The 21,716-nt window shown below is 41.3% G+C and overlaps 1 protein-coding gene across 1 annotated transcript; it reads right to left on the bottom strand.

The window, feature by feature from the left end:
- Positions 1–8,829: 8,829 nt before the first annotated feature.
- LOC148913337 (uncharacterized) lies at positions 8,830–11,553 on the bottom strand. Its single transcript, XM_089026054.1, has 2 exons — positions 11,252–11,553; positions 8,830–9,844 (listed from the first exon to the last, which is right to left on the bottom strand). Exons 1-2 carry the CDS (start codon positions 11,551–11,553, stop codon positions 8,830–8,832), a joined length of 1,317 nt encoding a protein of 438 aa, XP_088882180.1.
- Positions 11,554–21,716: the final 10,163 nt, after the last annotated feature.

Below are 21,716 nucleotides of genomic sequence, written 5' to 3'. Positions count from 1 at the left end.
TAAACCGATGTTTCAGTCTGTCAGCACTTGTAAAAAGACATTTCACGGCCAACACTTTCGAGTTCAAATCACTCACACAATCCAAAACAAAAGTCGTGTTGCCAAACAAAAAAAAAATTCCTCGCCTTCAAGGAGATTTTCTGGCTTTTCCAATCAAATTCCAAGCTTTTGTCGTAAACGAAAGTAACCTTAGGCTTCCAGCAGAGAATGAAGCATTTCTCGTAAGGAAAATCGACGATTTTTGGAGCAAAAATGGCGGGATATTTTGAGTCGTGATTTGTCGTTTTTTTGTTGATATTACGTCAAGGTAGCAACAGGTACCGTGTGTCGTGGTTGACTGATTCGGTAAATTATGACATCCGGGTGTGGCCTTTACCTGTATTTACAAATGCGTTACTATGGTAACCAGATATGAAAATATTAGGATAACAGTATGTGATTCGGTACCAGTTCGTAAAGGCCAACATATCCACAGGAGTCCCAGATTTATTTTTTTTAAACGTTTAACAAAATATGAAGTGGACATGAAAATTATTAGTTTCAAACTGTTCAAAAGTCACATTTCTAGCGAAAATATAAATGTCTTTCGAAAATAAAACGTGAAGGAAGCAAGGAAGGAAGGAATAATGAATGAAACGCAGGAAGGAATGAGTGAATGGAAAGATAGAACGAGGGAAGTAAGGAAGGATCGAAGGAAGAATGCAAAGAAGAGATAATAGAAGAAGGGACAAAAAAAAAAAAAAAAAAAAAAAAAAAAAAGGGAAGGAAGAATGGAAGGATAGAAGGAAGGAAAGAAAAATGAAACAGGAAACCAAGGAATAATAATTACAAATGTATAAGTTGAATACCAAATGTAAAACTAAATGAATAAAAATAATATTTGTCATTAAATATTAAGAAACTTGTAACAAGTTATCTGACAAAGGGATCGAATTTTATACAAACAGCCTGAAAAAAAGTTTACATTAACATTTTATGCGTTAATATAATATTTTATATAATTTTATATTCTATCCGATATTCACTAATACAATCCAAATTCTTTCCTTAATATTACCTTTATATATATATATGTTATTTACCGGCCAGGAGGTCCGGATAGGAAAAAACTGTGCCCGAGGTCTTGAATATACGGACCGAGGCCGTTAGGCCGAGGTCCGTGTTCAAGACCGAGGGCACAGTTTTTCCCTATCCGGACCGACTATAGGACGGTAAGTAACTTATTGTAACCGGCGGCAAGGCGCTCAGCTATGAATCAGATTGCAAGTGGTTTTGACAAAAGAATTCATTGAAGAATTCACACAACTTTACAATACATGAAAAAAAACGGGAACGAGATTACAGGATATCTCTTTACATCGTAGAGAATTCCTTGTCTTGATATGTGCAACGTCTTCAAGAACTTTTACTACACTGATTTAAGCTTAGTTTGGGCCTACTTTTATGGGAAAACCTGCATTCTTAAGACCTTACACATCCTACGCAATGTTGCACGCCCTAGGCGCAAACAGGATGTCCCAAACACGAACTTACGTAAACAAGCGCCAAACCTAGGCATGACTCACTGTAATGTAATTACGTACGGAAATTATTTCTTGCTTACGCATTTTCCATGCAAACAGTTAACTAAAGAATTACATTCCTATGTGTACACGAGGCATTCCTAATTAAAAATATAGATTTATGACTAAATAATTACTGTCCAAAATAGTGTCTTTTGACTCTGTCACACTTGCCCCTCCTTTTCGTTTGCTTCGTCCTCGAGCAAATTCAGGAACAATGATACGCAGGTGGACTCGTCAGTGCTGAAGTGCGGATCTTGGAAGATTATAGAGGTTGCTGTGTTGGCCTGCCGTTGTCTTTGTGGAACGTCGGAGTACAGGTGCAGCCAGTTCTTCCTCAGACGCATCGTCACTATCATCATCATCATCAGGTTCAGCTGGTTCTGTCATTGGTTGAAAGGCGATTGTCATTCCTCCAATGTCATCTTCTTCATCTGATGATTCTGGCGATGCAGTACATGTTTGTCTAGACCTGTCAGCTTGCCTGTGTCGTCCTCGTATCTCCAGCATTGGTCTTGGACACACTTGCATTTCTCCTTGACTAACAACTTTATCTCCTCCATGTCCATCAGCTCTTTCAACGACATATGTATTGTTGTCTCTTCGTTCGACGATTTTGTACACTTGGTTGTCCCATTTATCTTGAATCTTGTTTCTTCCTCTGACTTTACGGTTGCGAAGGAGTACTCGCTCTCCAACTTGTAGTGGTTCGGCCAGTGCTCTGCCCTTCTGGTCATGGATCTTCTTTCTGACGGTAGCAGCTTCCTTCAAGTTTTGTGTCACAGTGGTATAAGCTTCTCGTAGACGAGTCTGGTGCTTGGTAATCCATTGCTGGTTGTCTACTGTCACTTGTCTGTCATCATCAGGAAGTAGAATGTCCAAAGGTAGCTTTGCATCTCTACCAAACATCAGGTAGAAGGGTGAGTATCTAGTCGTTGCATGTGGCGTAGCATTATAGGCGTAACATAACTCTTTCAGGTGTTCAGGCCACCTTCTTTTCTTTTCTGCTGGTAGAGTTCTTAGAAGCTCATGTAGTGTACGGTTGAATCTTTCGCACTGCCCATTTCCTTGAGGATGATAGGGGGTTGTCCTTGACTTCTTAATTCCATACACTGCACACAACTCCTTGACTAGTTCTGCCTCAAATGACTTGCCTTGGTCAGAGTGTATTCTTTGGGGGATTCCATACACAAGGAACCATTCTTTAATCAGGGTCTTGACTACGGTTGTAGCTTTCTGATCACGGGTAGGTACAGCAATTGTAAACTTTGTGAACACATCTGTTAACACGAGGACATTTTCTCTTCCATCTGTTGCAGGCTCAAGCAAGGTAAAATCCATCGCTAGCACTTCCAATGGCCTAGTAGCTAGTAGGCTGCCCATCGGCGTCTTGACTGGAAGGTAGGATCCTTTGGCAATGACACATCTTTCACAATTTGAGATCCATTGCTTCACATCTCCTTGCATACCGGGCCACCAACATCTTTTCCTCAAGAGCTGTTCTGTCCTGTCTTGTCCTTGATGTCCACATTGATCGTGCGCACCCTTCAGTACTTGTGATTTCATTGATGTGGGGAGTAGCAGTAACCGAAGCTCACTTCCCTGTCCGACTCCTGTACGGCGGTAGAGAACTCCATGGCTTTCCTCAATCCTGTTCCAGTGACTAAGCAACTTCCTTGTATCCCTTGTCTCTTGTTGGCTTTGCCTTTTACTTGGCCGACGTCCAAGGTTTCGGTAGTGGAGGAGACGACTGATACATGGGTCCTCCTGCTGTAGTCGTTGGATCTCTGTGAGAGGTGTGGTTGGGAATGAGGTTGCTTGCTCCTCCAGCGCACTTGTCTCTGTGTTGCTTATGAACGCTGCTGATACCATCAAATGTTGACGTACCTCTTCTGGTAGGTCTGTAGTATTGGTAGAATAGGCTAGTGTACTTCTTACTTCAACTGTGGTTGGTTCTTCATCTCGGTTGATGCGACTTAGAGCATCTGCATTCTGGTTGTGACGTCCAGGGCGGTACTTGATGGTGAAGTTGAAGTTTGCTAACTCTGCAGCCCACCTCTGCTCCACAGCTTTCAGCTTACTCTTTGACTGTAGGTATGTCAGCGGGTTGTTGTCTGTGTAGACGACAAACTTCGATCCCAGCAGGTACTCCCTGAACTTCTCACATACAGCCCACTTCAAGGCTAGTAGTTCCAGCTTCCTCGATGAGTAGTTCTCCATGTTTCGCTCTCCACCTCTCAGGCCTCGGCTGGCATAAGCGATCACTTTGACTCTTCCGTCCTGTTCTTGGGACAGCACGGCTCCCAATCCTTCGTTGGACGCATCCGTCTCTAGGATGAAGGGCTTGGTGTAGTCCGGGTAGGCCAGCACTGGTGCTGAGGTTAGTAGATTCTTTAACTTGTTGAAGCTCTTTTGGCACTCTTCTGTCCACAGTACGCCAATCTGCTTCCGGGTGGTCTTGTTACTTCCTCCGCTCCCGAGCTCAGCAACTAACTTGTGCAGCGGGCCTGCCATTTGAGCGAACTTGGGGACAAATCTTCTGTAGTATGACGCGAAACCAAGGAATGATCGCAGATCGCGCACTGTCTGGGGGACTGGCCACTCGTTAACTGCCTTTGTCTTTTCAGGGTCTGTCTCGACACCGTCAGCAGAGACCACGTGCCCCAGGTAGGACACCCGATCTCTGAAGAGTTGACACTTGGCTGGTTCAACCTTTAATCCATGATGCTTCAGCTTACTGAATACCGTTTCCAACCGCTCAAGATGTTCTTCAATGGTGGATGAGAAGACTATGATGTCGTCCAGGTAGACCATCAGGGTGCGAAGTATGTCCTCTCGGAAGACTCCTTGCATCAACCTTTGGAAGGTCGCTGGGGCATTCTGTAGTCCAAACGGCATCCGAGTGTACTGAAACAAACCCATGGGCGTTGTGAACGCAGTCTTGTGCTGATCATCAGGATGGACTTCAACTTGATTGTAGGCTGATGCCAGATCTATGGTGGAAAAGTACTTTGCGCCACGCAGTGCCTCCAGTGATTCCTCTATCCTTGGTAGGGGGTACTGATCACGCTTGGTTTTCTGGTTCAGCTTCCGGTAGTCAACGCACATCCTCAAGGCTCCAGACTTCTTTCGTACAAGCACTATTGGGGAGGCATAGTTACTCTCACTTGGACATATCACTCCTTTTTCTAGCAAGTCTTGTAGATGCTGTTGCACCTCCTGGTATTGGTTTGGAGGAATCCTTCTGTAACGCTCTGTGACAGGCACATCATCGTCTGTGTAGATGCGATGATATGTTGTCTTTGTACAGCCAAGGTCCTCCTTACATGAAGCGAACACCTCTTCATTTCTTTCGAACATCTGGAGAGCTTTCTCCCTCTGAAGTTCCGTCCCGGGGAAATGTTCCAGGGTAATCCCGTGAGGGGGTGTCTGTATCCTTTGCCATCGTACTTTGCCCACAGCTTCCCGTTGGGGTGGCATCTGAGGGTCAGCACTAAGGTTACAGCACACTGTCACCATGTTATTCCCGTGTAGGAACTCCAACTGCTCTCCTCTCTTGACCATCTCTCCCTCTCGCACAATTCCAATCCGCGTCCTCGGCTTTAGCCATATGTCCTTTGCCGTCTGGTTGGCAACTCTGACATAGTAACACGTCTTGGTAGTATCCACGAGAGTACTGGCCACGGTGAGGTTTCCTTCTACTGGTACACCAAGGGGTTCGATCACAGCATCAGTGCCCCATGATGGGCCTGTGACCAAGATATCAGATTCTGTGAAAGCAGGGACCCAGACTTTGTCTGAGCCGGCTACTTTCACGAACCCAGTTTTACGTTTACTCTTCTTCTCTTCATCTTGCAGGATCTGTTGGTATTGGGGCACCTGCCCAAGAACGTTGGTTCCCAGTAGGCCAGGTACCCTCCTCTGCATTACTGTAGTGGCTGCTGTGTCCTTCGTGATGAAGATGCCGCACCCAGGGACCACCACTCCTCCGATCTCTACTGTAGCGACGATATATCCAATGTAAGGGATGTCCAAACCGTTAGCTCCTCGCAGCTGCAGTAATCTTGTTTCAGGGTGTAGGTCTCCTAGGGTTGGCTGTAGCTTTTCCCTGTAGAACGACTCGGTGATGAGGGTAACCATGGAGCCCGTATCCACTAAGCTTTTCACAGGTACTCCGCCAATCCTCGCCACCACTGTGGGACTTGTCCCGAGAAACTTTTCGTTCTGAAAAAGAGAGTTAGAGCCACTACAGTTCCTCTCCACGGCGTGGCTCACTGCCGTGGAGAGCTGGAGTTTGACTCCTTCTGTGGTGCTGCTGGTGCCTTGTCTTTCAGGGGCTTTGGGCAGTTCGGCCGAAGATGTCCAAGCTCGTGGCAGTTGTAACATCTCCTCGGACCACGTGGGGGACTTCGTGGTGGTGATGGGCTTGCTAACTTCATGGTAAGTTGGGTTAGCAGCTTCTGCTGCTCATCCAGCAATTTTTGTTGCTGCATGAGCCTCTCCACCAGGGCCTTCTGTCCTGCTGTAAGCTCTTGGATGGCATTTACTTGGTTGCTCTCCACCAACACCTCCTTGGCCGCTGCATGGCGATGTGCTCCTCTATCTGTGTCTTCCGAGCTACGATAGGCCTCTTGCCTCACCTCGTTGAAGGTCTTCTCGGGATGTTCTCTGATATAGCGCTTGAGATCCCTGCGCAACAGGTTGTCACGCAAGTTCTCAACGAATGTGTCTCTGAGGTTCTGGTCCTTGTTTTCCAGGGCTCCTACGTGTACTCTGGTTATGTGCTCCGCCATTGACATCAGGGCATGGGCAAAGTCCTGGATGGGCTCCCTGTCACCTTGTTTTCTGGCGAAAAACCTCTGGAGAAGCTGGGTCTTGGTGAGCTTCTCTCCGAAGACGTCTCTCAGAATCCTGAAGAAACCCTCCGGGTCTGTCCAGTCATCCGCAGGCCTTAGTCGAACTTCATCTCGAGCCGCTCCTTCTAAGCTATGGTACAGGAAATCCACCGCCTCTTGATCAGTTAACTTCTGGGCAGCCACAGACCTCTGTGCATCCGCTATCCAGTCTTCAAGCACCTTGTCGTCTCTGCCACCAGCATACTTTCTCAGCTTCTTCTCCCTTGGCACTGTCACTTTCACCACTGGTGCAGGAACAGGTTGGGCAGGGGGTCCTCCTTCAGCCTGCATGCCATCCAGCTGTGCCTTGAGTGCAGCCAATTGCTCTGTGAGTGCAGCCACAGCTTCTTCTGCCATGATTTCAGTCTCGTTCCCGTTGGTAAATAATCAGTAACTACTAATGTCAACTTTCTTGCAATCCCACTTCTGACACCAAAAATGTAACCGGCGGCAAGGCGCTCAGCTATGAATCAGATTGCAAGTGGTTTTGACAAAAGAATTCATTGAAGAATTCACACAACTTTACAATACATGAAAAAAAACGGGAACGAGATTACAGGATATCTCTTTACATCGTAGAGAATTCCTTGTCTTGATATGTGCAACGTCTTCAAGAACTTTTACTACACTGATTTAAGCTTAGTTTGGGCCTACTTTTATGGGAAAACCTGCATTCTTAAGACCTTACACATCCTACGCAATGTTGCACGCCCTAGGCGCAAACAGGATGTCCCAAACACGAACTTACGTAAACAAGCGCCAAACCTAGGCATGACTCACTGTAATGTAATTACGTACGGAAATTATTTCTTGCTTACGCATTTTCCATGCAAACAGTTAACTAAAGAATTACATTCCTATGTGTACACGAGGCATTCCTAATTAAAAATATAGATTTATGACTAAATAATTACTGTCCAAAATAGTGTCTTTTGACTCTGTCACATTATTAATTTTTTTCCCGTATTTTTTTTACTTGTTTTGGTAATCGTTTTGTGTTGTCGTTTAGCGGCAAAGGATACCGGACCGCGCGCGCGGGCAGATACTTACAAAATACCGCCCGCTCAAACAGCCAATCAGAACGCACGATTTTTTAGGATACCGGACCGGAAAAAAATAACTTACTATATTATTTGATATAATTTTGTATATTCATGGGACACGATTGAAAAATGTCTGCGCATGCTCTTAATCCGATTGCAAATTAGTCACAACATCTTCATGCTATTGTAAAAAAAAGTAAATTTGACATTCAAACATGTCTGATAAACTGGACTTCACAAAATGCCAAAACTTTGTTTCTATGCTTGAAACTAAAGGCTAATTCTTTCATATTGTGTTTCTTAATGCAGTTTCACGAAAGCATACTCGCCGTTTTTTGTGTGTGTATACTCGAAGAAAACAAAAAACATTCATTTTTCACTCAAACTCTTCATTTGCGGAAGAATCGGGGTTTTGGGGTTCCTGTCACAACTACCTCAGTGGTTTCAGTTCTCGCTTGTTCCTAATTTCCAAAGTTCTCGGGTAACACACAACAGGAAGAACGGAGCCTGGGAGTGGATGAACAAACAATGAATGGTGAGATGAAACAAAGAACGCAGCTCACATGTAGAATAATACACATTGTTCACCATAATCCATGCTTTCTTTATTTTTGTTATTCTATCCAATCCCAAGATTCGTTCTACCAGTGGACACCGACCCAAGTTCCCCCAAAACCACGGTTCCCCCCCAAACCCACAAGAACGCATTCTTTGCGGGCTATTTAAACTAAGAATCTTTGTGGACTTTTTTGCAAATAAATGTTATATTTCTAACCCGATAACCAGAAATGCTTGGTTTCAAGAATTAAACTAGCAACATTTTTTTTCAACCACCCCCCCCCCCCCCTTTTACTGGTAAACTTTTCTTTGATCCCCCATAAACTTTAAATTCCCCTTCCCCCTCTGCCATACATTATGAACGAAGCCTAAACGAGCTAGGTAACACTAGCAAGAATGCACTTCTTGCGACTTCACTCACCCCACCCACAAAACTTGAATTCATGGCATTCTAATCATAAATATTGTGGATCTCAAAAATACAATAATATTTGTGCGTGTTAGAAGTGAATGGTTTGCTCTGAACCAATCACAAGGCAGAAACTCAAGCCATCCAATCAAGTGCTAGAATACACTTAAAAAGACTTTTAAATGGCTTTCGCCCTGAACCAATCAAGTGCTAGACTTACAAATGGTTTTCGCTCTGAACCAATCCAATCATCCAATCAGCTATCCAATCAAGAGCTAGGATACACTCAACGGACTCTAATTCTCAACCAATGAAAAGACACCTAAAAACTCTGGGTTTTTCGTTTGTTTTTTGTTTAAGTATTATTTGATTACCAGCAGTTTTTTTCCTGCACGAAGATAAGAGCTTGGCTGTTCTTTCTGGGTCAATTTGATTCTCTTCTCGCTCACATTCTTGCATTTTTTTGGTGTTGGATTTAAATCAGGAATTTTGTAACCAACACTTACAAGATCGTGGAGCCATGCCTCGGTAAGGAGAGCATCTTTTACCCCCCAGAATTTGTTCTCCACCAAAGCAACACTCAAATCCATGATACGGCTGAAAAAATCCTTTTTGTCAGACTTCCAGTTAATGAGGAACTTTACCAGACGACCAGCGTCGTGATAGAGATCTTTCTCATCGATGAAGTCATCAAGGTAATTATGCGCACTTCGAACTTGAACAGCATTTGGCGGAAAAAAAGACAAATACCCTCCAATCTCCCATAGCAACCGTTGTGCATAGTAACCTCGCCAAATGTCGCAGACACGAAAGGCGGTTGTTATGGGCAACAGGGTTGCCCATAATCCTTTGTAAAGAAAAAATGTATTCTGGGAGTTGAAGGGTGCCATTGTTCCAGGGGGGATTAAGACTGCAGGGGCATTGGCGTCAAACTTAACCTCAAGACGAACATTTTTATCCTTCCGGGTGAGTCTATAAATAGCATCAACGTCTGGGTCCCCATCCACTACTCCCTGCTGTATCGCGGTTTGTACACCCCGGCACTTATCAAATATATGATGGGTGGGGTCTGCGATATTCTCAAGTGGGTACCCACGGGGCCAAATAGTACTCTGTCCAAAATGAGAATACGGATTGACTGAGTTTGCATCAGTGTTGTACACCAGGAAATCCCCAGAATCGTTTTCGAAGAAAGCGATTTTTCCAGATGTTGGGTGGTTGTCGTCGTCAGTGTCATAAATTTGTTTTGCCCCATGTTGTATCGCATAGAGGTAGCCAATGTTTTTACGGGCGTAACTCTTGTAAGGAATCAGATTGACTATTTGATAGCCAAGCTTTTTCTGATCTTCCACACTTAAAAACACACAATTGGGATGGCTAGAAAATTTTAAAAATTAAAAAATAATTAAAACTTTTTAAAAACAACTTAAAAACTAAAATAATTTAAGGATTTGAATTTTAAATCTTTTTAAAATTCAAATTCAAATTTAAGAATAATCATTTTAGTATTGAATCAAAAATGGAAATCAAGATTAAAATTTAAAAGGTTAATTTATAAATTTATATAAAAAAAGCAATAACTTTAAAATAATTTAAAATAATTTATATGGTATGAGAATATATATATTTGTACTGTTCAAATTGAACTGATCCTCGCAGTATATGAAGCAATTTATGCAACGAGATTTGAACCTGTGCCCTGGTGATTTTAAATAATTTAAAAGGGCTTCTGATCTTTCAAAAAAAATGTGTATGATTAGGAAAAAATTAATATAAAGGAAACAACATGAAAACTGGAAACCCCCTGTTTTATGAATCAATGCTACAATTTTGAGAGAGAAGTTGATAGTACAATCTACATCCTTTCCCTGGCACCCTTGGTTCTCCAGTTTTTCTCTCTTCACAAAACCCAGCAAGCTAAACTCCAATTCAGTCTTTGAGTTAGCCTTGCCCTGACTTAGATCAGGCCAGAGGTTGTTTCAGGGTTCAATCTGTGACTTAGCCATGCCCTGACTTAGAACAGCACAGCAGTTGTTTCAGGGTTTGATCTATCAGTTAGCCCTGGCTTAGATCAGACCAGAGGTTGTTTCAGGTGTCATCTATCAGTAAGTTAGCCCTGGCTTAGATCATTAATTTCAGGGTTTAATTTATCAGTTAGCTGTGCCCTGACCTAGATCAGCCCAGAGATTGTTTCAGGGTTCAATCTGTGAGTTAGCCATGCCCTGACTTAGATCAGCCCTGCGAGGTTGTTTCAGGTTTAATCTATCAGTTAGCTGTGCCCTGACTTAGATCAGTCCAGAGGTTATTTCAGGTTTTGATTTATCAGTTAGCTGTGCCCTGACTTAGATCAGCCCAGAAGTTGTTTCAGGGTTTGATTTATCAGTTAGCCATGCCCTGACTTAGATCAGCCCAGAGGTTGTTTCACGTTTTTAACCATGCTCTTTACACATCAAATCAAAATATGGTGACTAATTTGAATAACTGTTGTTCTGCCCTGACTAGCCTCATGTTCATGTGGAAACGAAGTGTTTTCACATGTATGAGAGGCTAGTCAGTCGCCAGTCAGTGCAGAAACCAAGTTATTTGTCACCACATCGATTTGATAGTCTGTAGTTTGACAAATATTATTGCCAGGTAATGTATATTCATTGCAAGAAACAATATCATTAAAATTGATAATATTTTTTACATCATTCTGTATTTACATCAACAATTTATGATAATAATTATTAATTAAACATTAACTAAATTAATGAACAAATAAATAAATAAATGAAACATTACCTCCAGTTAGGCGGCGTCTTGGTATCCCCCACAACGACTACCTTCCATCCATCCATTTTTGCCAGCATTTCGACATCACTAGTAGGTTTATTAATTGTCGTAATGACGACCCATTTCTCATGGAGCTCTGATGGCCTTGGTTTCTTATCTACTGCCGTCCAATCGATATCCTTCACCAAATGCTTGCCCTTTCTTACTTCAGTCCAGTCAACAAGTAGTGGATCTTTGGGGATGCTATGCCAGTCAAATTGTGCATCAATAGTGATGACTGAGTTTTCAAATCCATTTGCTTTGTTCGTCATGTTATACCATGAGAATACTAGAATAATTTGGACAACTGCCATTGACATTATGCATAGTGTTGCTTTGTTGAATGTAAGAATCCGCATCATTTGGACTGGAAAATGAATAGGTTATCCAAGCTGAAAATTTAAAAATCGAAATTTTACATTATGATAAAGAAATATTTTCTGTAGGTGCTGCAGCTTCCCTCACTCTAATTACTCCAGTTTAGACAATTTTAAAAATAGGTTTGTATTTTCCAGATGATTTCGTTTATGGCTTCGTTCACTTAATTAAAAAATTCCTAACTCAATCATACTGTTGCTAAGCATTAGCCTAAATTATATTTTGTCCTGAGCATTCATATTTTCAGAGAATTAAAGTTTTTTTTTGAATTTCAAAGGGTTTGTATCGTTGAAGTTGTGCATTCTTTACTTTACCATTGACATAGTTCTGTGAACATATTGACAGTAAGATAAATTTAACCGTGATTAATAAAAATTTAATTCGATAGTATAAATTTGAATTCAAATAATAATTTGAACATTTAAAAAAATCAACAAAGCTTGCATGCCTTTTGCTTTAGTACAATTTAATTTTGAAAAATATGTAAAAGTAAAAAACTTAGATCAAAATCATCCCATTTGTGAAGAGCAGTAAAAAAATTCTATTTTGAATGACTTTTGGGGTCATGATTTGCTCTTACTTTGGACATACTACTTTAGCGAGCTACAAAATGCACAAAGAAAAGCATTACTTGGGATTTACTGCAAAATAAGTACTAAAATAAGCCCAGAAAACAGAGTAATAGTCATAACAGAGTATAATATTCTAGTGAAAAGTTTGAAAAAATTAAAAATAATAGTATTTGCGTGCGACTACGTGTACACATTTAATCCAAATGCGCGCTCTGATAACCACGTTCAAATGAACATTCAATATGCTACCCAAAATTTCTGATCCTTGATACATTAAGGTATATTAATGACTCTTAATAAAAAATAAAGGTTCAGATAAAATATCAAGAGATATTAAGAAATGTTAAATTACACGCACAATGTTTTCATTCAAGACACCAAATAGTAGACTTGCCACGCTATCAAAAAAATTACATCAACTCAAATAATGAAATAGATACGATAAATAAAGACCTTCTGGCTTACCTTTATCTATTCTTTTGCCTTTCTGTCACTCCGGCCTCTAACATTTGGAGAAAACTTCTTTTAAGTATCTAACTATAGAACACAGAACATCATATGAAAATAATATTTGAAACTGCCCGCGTTATAATAATCAGCGGATGTTTTCATAAATTAGCATAAATTTGAATGAAGTCTCACGAACCTGCGGTTCTTTTGTGTCTCTGTCCAACTATCTTTGTCCCAATTTGTCAATTTTGTCAACTTTATATCATTTTTTTGTTTCGCTATTTTACTTTTTCATCCTTTGTTTTTTTTAGAGCGAAAACCTGCATAAATTAGTCTCTAAGCCTTTCGACTGCGCTAGGGGATACTTCGTGTCTGTCTGTTTGTCCGTCCATGTATTTTTTGTAATTGTAATCTCTTTTCTTTTGGTTTTTAGCCATTTTGGTTTTTAATCTTCTTTCTTGATTTTATCTTAGATCCTTCTGTAGATATTGTACCACAGGAAACCCAAATATTAAACAAATTGAACAAAAATTAATATTTAACGTAAAACTCGCGCATTATTTTTTTAAATAATTTTGAATTGATGGAAACGAATAAAAAGTTATTGCTTTTTATTTCTCGAATTTCCGGTCAGGTTTTAAATAAATTATGCAACAGGTATCCCGAAAAAAAACTGAAAAAATGGAACGAATCAGTATTAAGCCGGAATAATTAGGCCGGTAAGTTTGTGAAAGAAGGCAGCTAAAATAACTACGAAGACATTTTTCGTAACAGTTTTTTCGTCTAGGGGACATATTTCGAAGATGGCGTCTATTTCGTCCCATACCACTGCCCCACAAAGCACTGCGATGCCAACTCGATGAAGTTTTTCCTCGACCTTCACAGTTCCCTGCGCCATCTTGAAAGGAAGCTGTGCCTTTACATCGTAGCGAGAAGAACGGTGAGCTTGCAATGATAGAGACATGTGAATAATTGTCTAAGGTGTTAAAAAAGGTACCTATCATTGCAATCTCACCGTTTGTCTCGCTACGATGTAAAGTCACGGCTACCTTTCAAGATGTCGCAGGGAACTGTGAAGGAGACTATCAACAAAATATTTGCGTTTCGATTGAAGGATTTTCAGCCCTCGTTACCAAATTCTACCATCTGCATAGGCAGGGTTTTAGGCCGCATACTCATGCCTTGCGGTGGATTCTGCAAACTTTGCTTGTATAATGGCCGCCTTTTCTGCTTCTTCTGCCTTGCGCAGCTCGTCTCGAAGAGCCATTTCGTGTCTAAGAAGAAAAGAAATTAGAGTTGGATACAAAATAACACGGTGGGTTGACTGCGGAGTGGGTATACGCCTCTTTGTCTTGGTCGTAATGTTTTCCCAGGGTAGGGTAGGGTAGGGTAGAGTAGGGTAGGGTAGGGTAGGGTAGGGTAGGGTAGGGTAGGGTAGGGTAGGGTAGGGTAGGGTAGGGTAGGGTAGTGTAGGGTAGTGTAGGGTAGGGTAGGATACGAAGGGAGGAGTGAGGCAGGGAGTAAGGCAGGGAGTGAGTGAGTCCACTAAATCGCTATTCTTAGTACCTTGCAGCGTCTTCTGTTGACTCCTGACCAGTTTCGGAACTCTCAATATTTACATGAATCGGTGATAGAACGAAAGGCCGACCAAAACACTGAGCCTGCGAAAGAAATGACAAAATTAACAATAATGGGAAAAAATAAAGCACCCTATCTTTGAATTCTTCTTTCGTATCTCTTAGTTACTTGTGTTGTTACTTGAATCTTATGTTGAATATTGACAACATGGAGGCTATTATGTTATTTGGAAATGGAAAATCACACGCCACGCCCTATGTTTGAAATTGTAATGTGATCTATATAACGTGATATCCAACTCGCCTGTCCTGAGTTATAATATTCCATGGCTTTCTGGACTGAATCATCATCTTTGAACAAGGCCCACGCTAATCCATTTGGCTTACGAAGGATTGGGTCCTAAGTAAGAAAACATACAGGCGTTACTCAACACGTAGGACACACCTTTTTCAAGTAAGATTTTCATCGCCCAAGCAGCCATTCACCTCATACACGCGGTTAAGTTTTGGGAACACGAGCTTTGTTGGGGCTTTGATTAAGCTACCGGACTAAACTGTTATAATGAAGAAACGTCGCCTGAGGGGAGATGGGTGGGGTCAAAAATCCGAAGGTCGCAATTTGGATTTTCTCGCTGAAATAGGCAACTGCCGACCCGGGGCATTCATTATGCGTCTCACCTAGGAATCACACCCAGAAAGTCATGATAACATTCCCCGCGTACTCGTTTCATGGCTGCTTTAGGGGTGAGAATAGTTCCTAGATCACAGACTCATTAACTCAGGGTCAGCCTCATTTTTAGCGTCAATATTCACAAATACCAACGGTAAAGCAAAACACATATATAGACAACTTCAAAAATACCAACACTTTCTTTAAAATTCCACGGCTTCACAAGAACACTTGAATGTTCTACACAGAATCGAGTGTAAGTCTGAGCAATAAAGATTTTTAGAGTGGGGTATTTGACAAGATTAAAATTGGTCAATATTCCAGGTCCGTGGAATTTCAAAGTGTTTGTATTGTTGAAGTTGTGCATTCTTTACTTTACCGTTGGTATTTGTGAATATTTAGACACTGATTCGAGGCTAAGCCTGATTGAATAAGTCTGCAATCAAGGAACACAGCGGTAACTTGGAACACAAAAATGGTCTTTTTATGGCAAGGCAGTAAAATATGGAACACAAACCTTGGAAAGGAAAACTTCTTTGACGTTACAGTCTGCCTCGTCTTCTAGAAGGCTCTCGAGCTTTTCTCTAGTTGCGGTCAGCGGCAGATTAGTAATGTAAACTGCTCGGTTACGATGCAAAGATACCTGAAAAAAATATGACCTGTCTCTACGACCTCTTTCCCTTATCGAACACGTCTTACAACCAATTTCTCGACTTTTCCGAACCTGTCTCTACGACCTCTTTCCCTTGTCGAACGCGTCTTACAACCAATCTCTCGACTTTTCCGAACCTGTCTCTACGACCCCTTTCCCTTGTCGAACGCGTCTTACAACCAATCTCTCGACTTTTCCGAACCTGTCTCTACGACCCCTTTCCCTTATCGACCAAATCTTAACCAATCTGATTTAGTGCAAACAACTAAAAACCCTCTTTTTCCGAACCTTTCTAAGCAGTCTGTTCTGCTCAAAGATCTAACTGAGCGGATTATTTGCTTTACCTTTGCCCGGATTCAGCAGGGCATGGGCCGATCAATCACGTGATATTCAAAAAGAGTGAGGGGTTCATTTTTTACCAGTAAAAAAGTATTAAATCCTGCGCACGCATGTCGTCGACTCAATTTAATATCAGAGGATGTTCTGTGGTTGTATGCGTGCGCATTCAGTATTATCCAGGTTTGTTAAAATGGCCCTGTGTTAGCAGTATACAAGCCGTCCAAACAAATATTCTCTTACCTGGAGCCAAGCTGGTGCATCCTTATCCGCGCTTATTACTAGGTCCCAGTCCTCCTTACTCAATCTCGGCTCACCATGGCCGGCAAAAACTGCAGACAAGTCAAGAGCATCTTGTAAACTTAGTGTTCGTTTGTGCTTCTTCGTGTAATCGGTTTGTATAGCGATGCTGTCTAATAATGGCCCATAGTCACCAGGCTCTCCTCCCAGTCCAGTTAAGTTGATAGAGGTCTGGGGCGAGAATTGAAGGTAGGTTGTAGATGCGTTTGTGGAGTTGTTATCGAGTGGAAAATCTGTCACAAAGAAATAAGGGAGAATTTAAGTATTTCACCGATATCAACCAATCAGAAAGCTTTAATTTTGCTTTTGAAAAAGTTTTCCGGAGGCCATCCACAGGGAGCCCGACAATGAAGTTTTTCGCAATTCGCATAAACTTCTGGCCCTGCCAATGAGGGCTGTCGAAGTAATTTATACCTCTATTAAGCGACCAACCTGTATTTCTATTTCCACAAAACTTACCACATTCCCGAGCAAGGGATTTAAAAATCTCATCCATGTCCTCCTCCCCCACGGGTTGCTTTTGGTTCTTCAAATTCAAACTGTGTAGGGTACTGTTGGGAGTAACTTGTGATACCAATGCCAGGATGCCAGAAAATCCTATATTGTTGTTGCTTAGCGACAGCGTTGCTAGGTGCACAAGTCGACCTTTTTTGATGGCAGACGCCAACTTCTCTGCACCGTTGGCACGAATCTAGGAATTGTTTTTGAACATTTATACTGGTTTACGCAATAGCTATAAGAGCTGTTTACAGCAACCATTTGCATGTGATAGGCATAGAAATGAAACAGGCTCGTTGCAGTAAACGGTCACGTGTCTGTACTGTATCTTATTTTAAATTGGCGATTCTTTTTAGCTACTTGTAAAGAACTGAATGAAACGATGTGTAACCAGTGTGTCACGGAATGCAGGTTTATTACGATCTCTAGAAACAGGTTGTAGAAAGTTTGTTTGCTCACCAGTATATTTCACCCATTGGAATCAAGATGTTCATTCGATTGCTCTCAGTGAATTTACCAGCACGTGATTACTGAGCTGCAAAGGACCTATTAAACGGGTTTGGAGGATAAATCATAACTTCATTACCTTATTATTGGATAGATCCAGATGGCATAGCGCACAAGACTCCTCCATTTCATCCACCAACCAATCAACACTCGTGTCTGTCAATCTATTGCTTGACAAGATAACATTAACTACACCAAGTCCTTTCGCAATCCCCATAAACAAAGGCTTGGTGTCTTTGTCATTCAAGCTACAACCGCTCAACGATAGCGTAGTGAGCGCACAAGGTAATATGGGTACAAATTCCTCGGTCAATCCCAGCATGCTTTGCAACGTGTCTGTCCCTGAGAGTTTGATTGAGTCAAGATTAAGTGACGTAATCATGACGTCATCCTCTGATGATTTTTTGACGATATATTGACGAAATTCCATTACTTTTCCCGGTGATATTTTTGCTTTCCTCAAGTTCAGGTTTTTCAGTTTAGAGAGCTTAGCTTTGATCAAGATATCAGGAAGTGTTTCTGCGTTGTTGAGGGCGAAATCGAGAGATTCTAGAACGTTTGATCGTTGCCCGTCACCTGAAAAGCAATAGAATGATAGCTAGTGAAAAAATGATGATGGCATCATCATCATGATCACCATCACCATTATCATGCATCACCACAACACACCACCACCATCCATCATCATCATCTTCATACATCACCATTATCATCATTATCACCATCATCGTCAGGCATCACCACAACACACCACCCCCATCCATCATCATCATACATCACCATTATCATCATCATCATGCATCATCATCACTATCATCTTCATACATCACCATTATCATCATCATCATGCATCATCATCATCACCAACATCATCATCACCTTTATCATGCATTATCATCATGCAACACCATTATCGCTACCATATTCACTATCACTATCATCATCATCATCAACACCACCATCATCATCACCATCATCATTATCATCATCATGCAACACCATTATCATTGTATCATCATGCATAAACATCATCATTATCTTTTTTGCATTATCATCATCACCATCAACAATTACCTGCTGATATCATGGTGCATAGTGAGTGTAAACTCTCTCCTGTAATATCGTTATTCCCAGACAGATTTACCACAGCAAGCTTGGATAGCAGCCCTGCGGTCTCTTCAGCAAGAGAAGCTATGAGGGCATCGCTCAGAGAACAGTTTGCGAGACTAAGATTAGTTATAGCAGACGATGATGGCTTTGATGATTCTTTGATTGCTGAAATTTAAGGGGGGAATATAAATAGTAAAATACAAATGGTTGAATAGAATATAAATGGTTGAGAGAGAGAGAGAGAGAGAGAGAGAGAGAGAGAGAGAGAGAGAGAGAGAGAGAGAGATCTGCGATACTCGACAACTAAGATGAGTACCTTTTTTCTCCCATTCACTAATTTCTGTTGGCTTGGAGCTGTCCAATGACAGGTCTTGAAGAAGTGGATGCATTATGCATGTGAATATGAAATCCATTAAGAATGACAGACTAGCGACCTGAAAAATATTGAAAATCACAATTACAGATAAATGATGATGATGATGATGATACATCGAGTTGAAGTTGATGGATAATATTATTAATCATGTAATATGATGACGAGAAAGAATGATGATAAGGATGCCTCATGATGACATGCATAAGATGACATAAGATGATGATATTGATGCATAATGATAATGCTGATGATGATAATACATAATACATGATTTGTAATATGCATTGTGATAATGGTGATCACATGATGATGATTATCATAATGATTATGGTGTATGAAGATGATAATTTTGTAGATGCATGACGATGAAGACTTATGACAATGACGATGACATATGACATTTAATGATATTAACTCTTTTTACAAGATACCATTATTTCCTAATAAGTCATAACTCACCTTGTGTCCACCGGCATTCAGTTTTAACAAGCTCTTATTGTTTTGCACTCCAGAGAGTAGAGCAACCATACCATCAGCCTCAAGGTCAGTAGAATGAACATCTAAATGCTTGAGACTACACTCGGGAATCTGAATCGAAAAAAAGGAAACATAAAGGAAAATAGAAAATTGGAGAAGGAGAAGAAGAAGAGAAGAGAAGAGAAGAGAAGAGAAGAGAAGAGAAGAGAAGAGAAGAGAAGAGAAGAGAAGAGAAGAGAAGAGAAGAGAAGAGAAGAGAAGAGAAGAGAAGAGAAGAGAAGAGAACGACTAGCATTATCACCTTAAGCACTTGTTCAAGTCCTTTGCCAAATTTTTCTCCCAGCTGATTATTACTAACGTCCAATTCTTCCAGAGTTCTATTACCATGGTTATCAGTCAAAGCATCCAAGATAGCAGACATATCAGTAGCCCCACAGCTTGCGCATTTTAATGTTTTGAGTGACTTATTGACTTGCAAAGCTGGCCCAACGCAACGAGAAAAGTAGTCTTTGCCCAGATCGTTACCAGACACGTCCAGGAATTCCAGGCAGGTATTTGAAAACAACATGCTACCTAAAGCTTTCTGTGGATTCAAGAGAAATTGAACTCATTAGAAATAACTTATTGCCAGCCTTTAATGACAGGCCAACACTGCCCGTCATGTGCTATTACCAGCATACGACAGGCAAACACTGCCCGTCATGTGCTATCAACCAGAGAGCATTCTACTGCTTGGTATCAATCAGCTGAATGAATCTCATTACCACCCTACAATGACAGGCAAACACTGCCCGTCATGTGCTATCAACCAGAGAGTATTCTACTGCTTGGTATCAATCAGCTGAATGAATCTCATGAATCTCACTACCATCCTACAATGACAGGCAAACACTGCCGATCAGCTGAATACATTTTATGCATGAATCAGGTGCAATACTCACCGATGATTCTGTGTCAGACAAGTTATTTGCCATATTCAATGACTTGAGCGTATTGTTGTGTGCCACACCCAAACATATCATTCTGAACCCCTGAGGTCCAAGGACATTGTTTGAGACACCCAGTTCTTTGAGGCTCGTTAGACCTTGAACCAAATCCCTTACACCGTATTCACGCCATCGTAGCGCACGGAAAAGATTCAATGACATAATTCTCGAGGAGGCCTGGTCTCGAATATGTTGCCATGGCAATGCCTTGCAGGCAAATCGTAGAGCAGTGGCGAGTTTTCTTTGTGAATCGCGATCAGTTTGGTCAGCAAGTTGGCCATCTTGGTTTGGTATTGACGGCAAATCTTCATTCACGTGATTGTTGCCACTAGCAACCATGTGGTTTGACGGTCGATCTCTATCCTTTTCTTGACCATCTGTATTTCCAGTCACATGATCAACTGATTGATTATCTGTTCTTTCGGTCACATGATCAACTGTTTGAATATCTATTATTTCGGTCACATGATCAACTACTTGATTATCTGTACTTCCGGTCACATGATTAACTGCCTGATTATCTGTACTTCCGGTCACATGATCAACTACCTGATTATCTGTAGTTACGGTCACATGATTAACTACCTGATTATCTGCACTTCCGGTCACATGTTCAACTGCCTGATTATCTGTACTTCCGGTCACATGATCAACTGCCTGATTATCTGTACCTCCGGTCACATGATCAACTAACTGATTATCTGTACTTCCAGTCACATGATCACTTGTTGTTTCAGTCCCATTCCTATGTTGCTTTTCATTTTCATTCACATGACTTTTCATTTGATTATCAGCAATGTTATCTTCATTAGTATCGTGTATTTTTGTGGACTTGGACACGTGTTGTCGTGTTTTTCCGGTCACGTGCTCAGTAGCGGATTTTGTAGCATCAGAATGACTAAACGGCTCGTTCAACTTGCCATTATCTCTTTTTGGCAAATCTTTACTTGTAATTTCTTGTTTTCCATTTTCCATTTCTGTTTGTAATGATTCTGTACTTCGTGCAGCTTTCTCGTGTCCAGACCAGCAAGAATCACCGCTCTTTTCTTTCTCGTTATCGTCACTAACATTCTCGGTCCTACTCTTTCCTCGATTTTGGGGGTCTTTAGACTTTGGAGGACTGGCAACTAAAAGTAAGGATTAATTCGATATTAGGTTACATGGTGTTGGGCTAGCTTCGTATGAGCATCGTATGAGAAAACCGATTGGATAAACATATCGCGCACAGCTGGAAATACGACTGCACAACTTATACCGTTACCATAAACTCCTAACTCAAACCTTTGACTATACCCCAAAAAAGAATCTGAAACTCACAATTGGTCGCAATTTGTTTATGGTTTTATCATTCCATTGAAAGAGCCGCCATGTTGGTTGATCTAACAAGAGAAGCTAATGAGGAATGCTTTGATATCGTCAACCTACATGGCGAGGCGTAAGATGCACTCCTAGCTTATTTGAGTTGTGGACAAGATTTTGAATCCCCTAGGAAAACTACTGTTACGCTGATTGGTTCGTTATCGTCAAATTCGGAACCATGATTCTT

This window comes from Actinia tenebrosa, unplaced genomic scaffold (genome assembly GCF_029948245.1).
Source record: "Actinia tenebrosa isolate PJP-AT-01 unplaced genomic scaffold, QUT_ActTen_1.0 PGA_scaffold0__85_contigs__length_37466705, whole genome shotgun sequence".
Taxonomy (NCBI): Eukaryota; Metazoa; Cnidaria; class Anthozoa; order Actiniaria; family Actiniidae; genus Actinia; species Actinia tenebrosa.
This window is presented reverse-complemented; position numbering and strand designations above follow the sequence as displayed.

Coding starts and splice junctions, on each gene's coding strand:
- LOC148913337 (XM_089026054.1), bottom strand. CDS start 11,553: ATGACGAACAAAGCAAATGGATTTGAAAACTCAGTCATCACTATTGAT. Junction 9,845..11,251: donor AAGACGCCGCCTAACTGGAG/GTAATGTTTCAT, acceptor AAAATTTTCTAG/CCATCCCAATTGTGTGTTTT.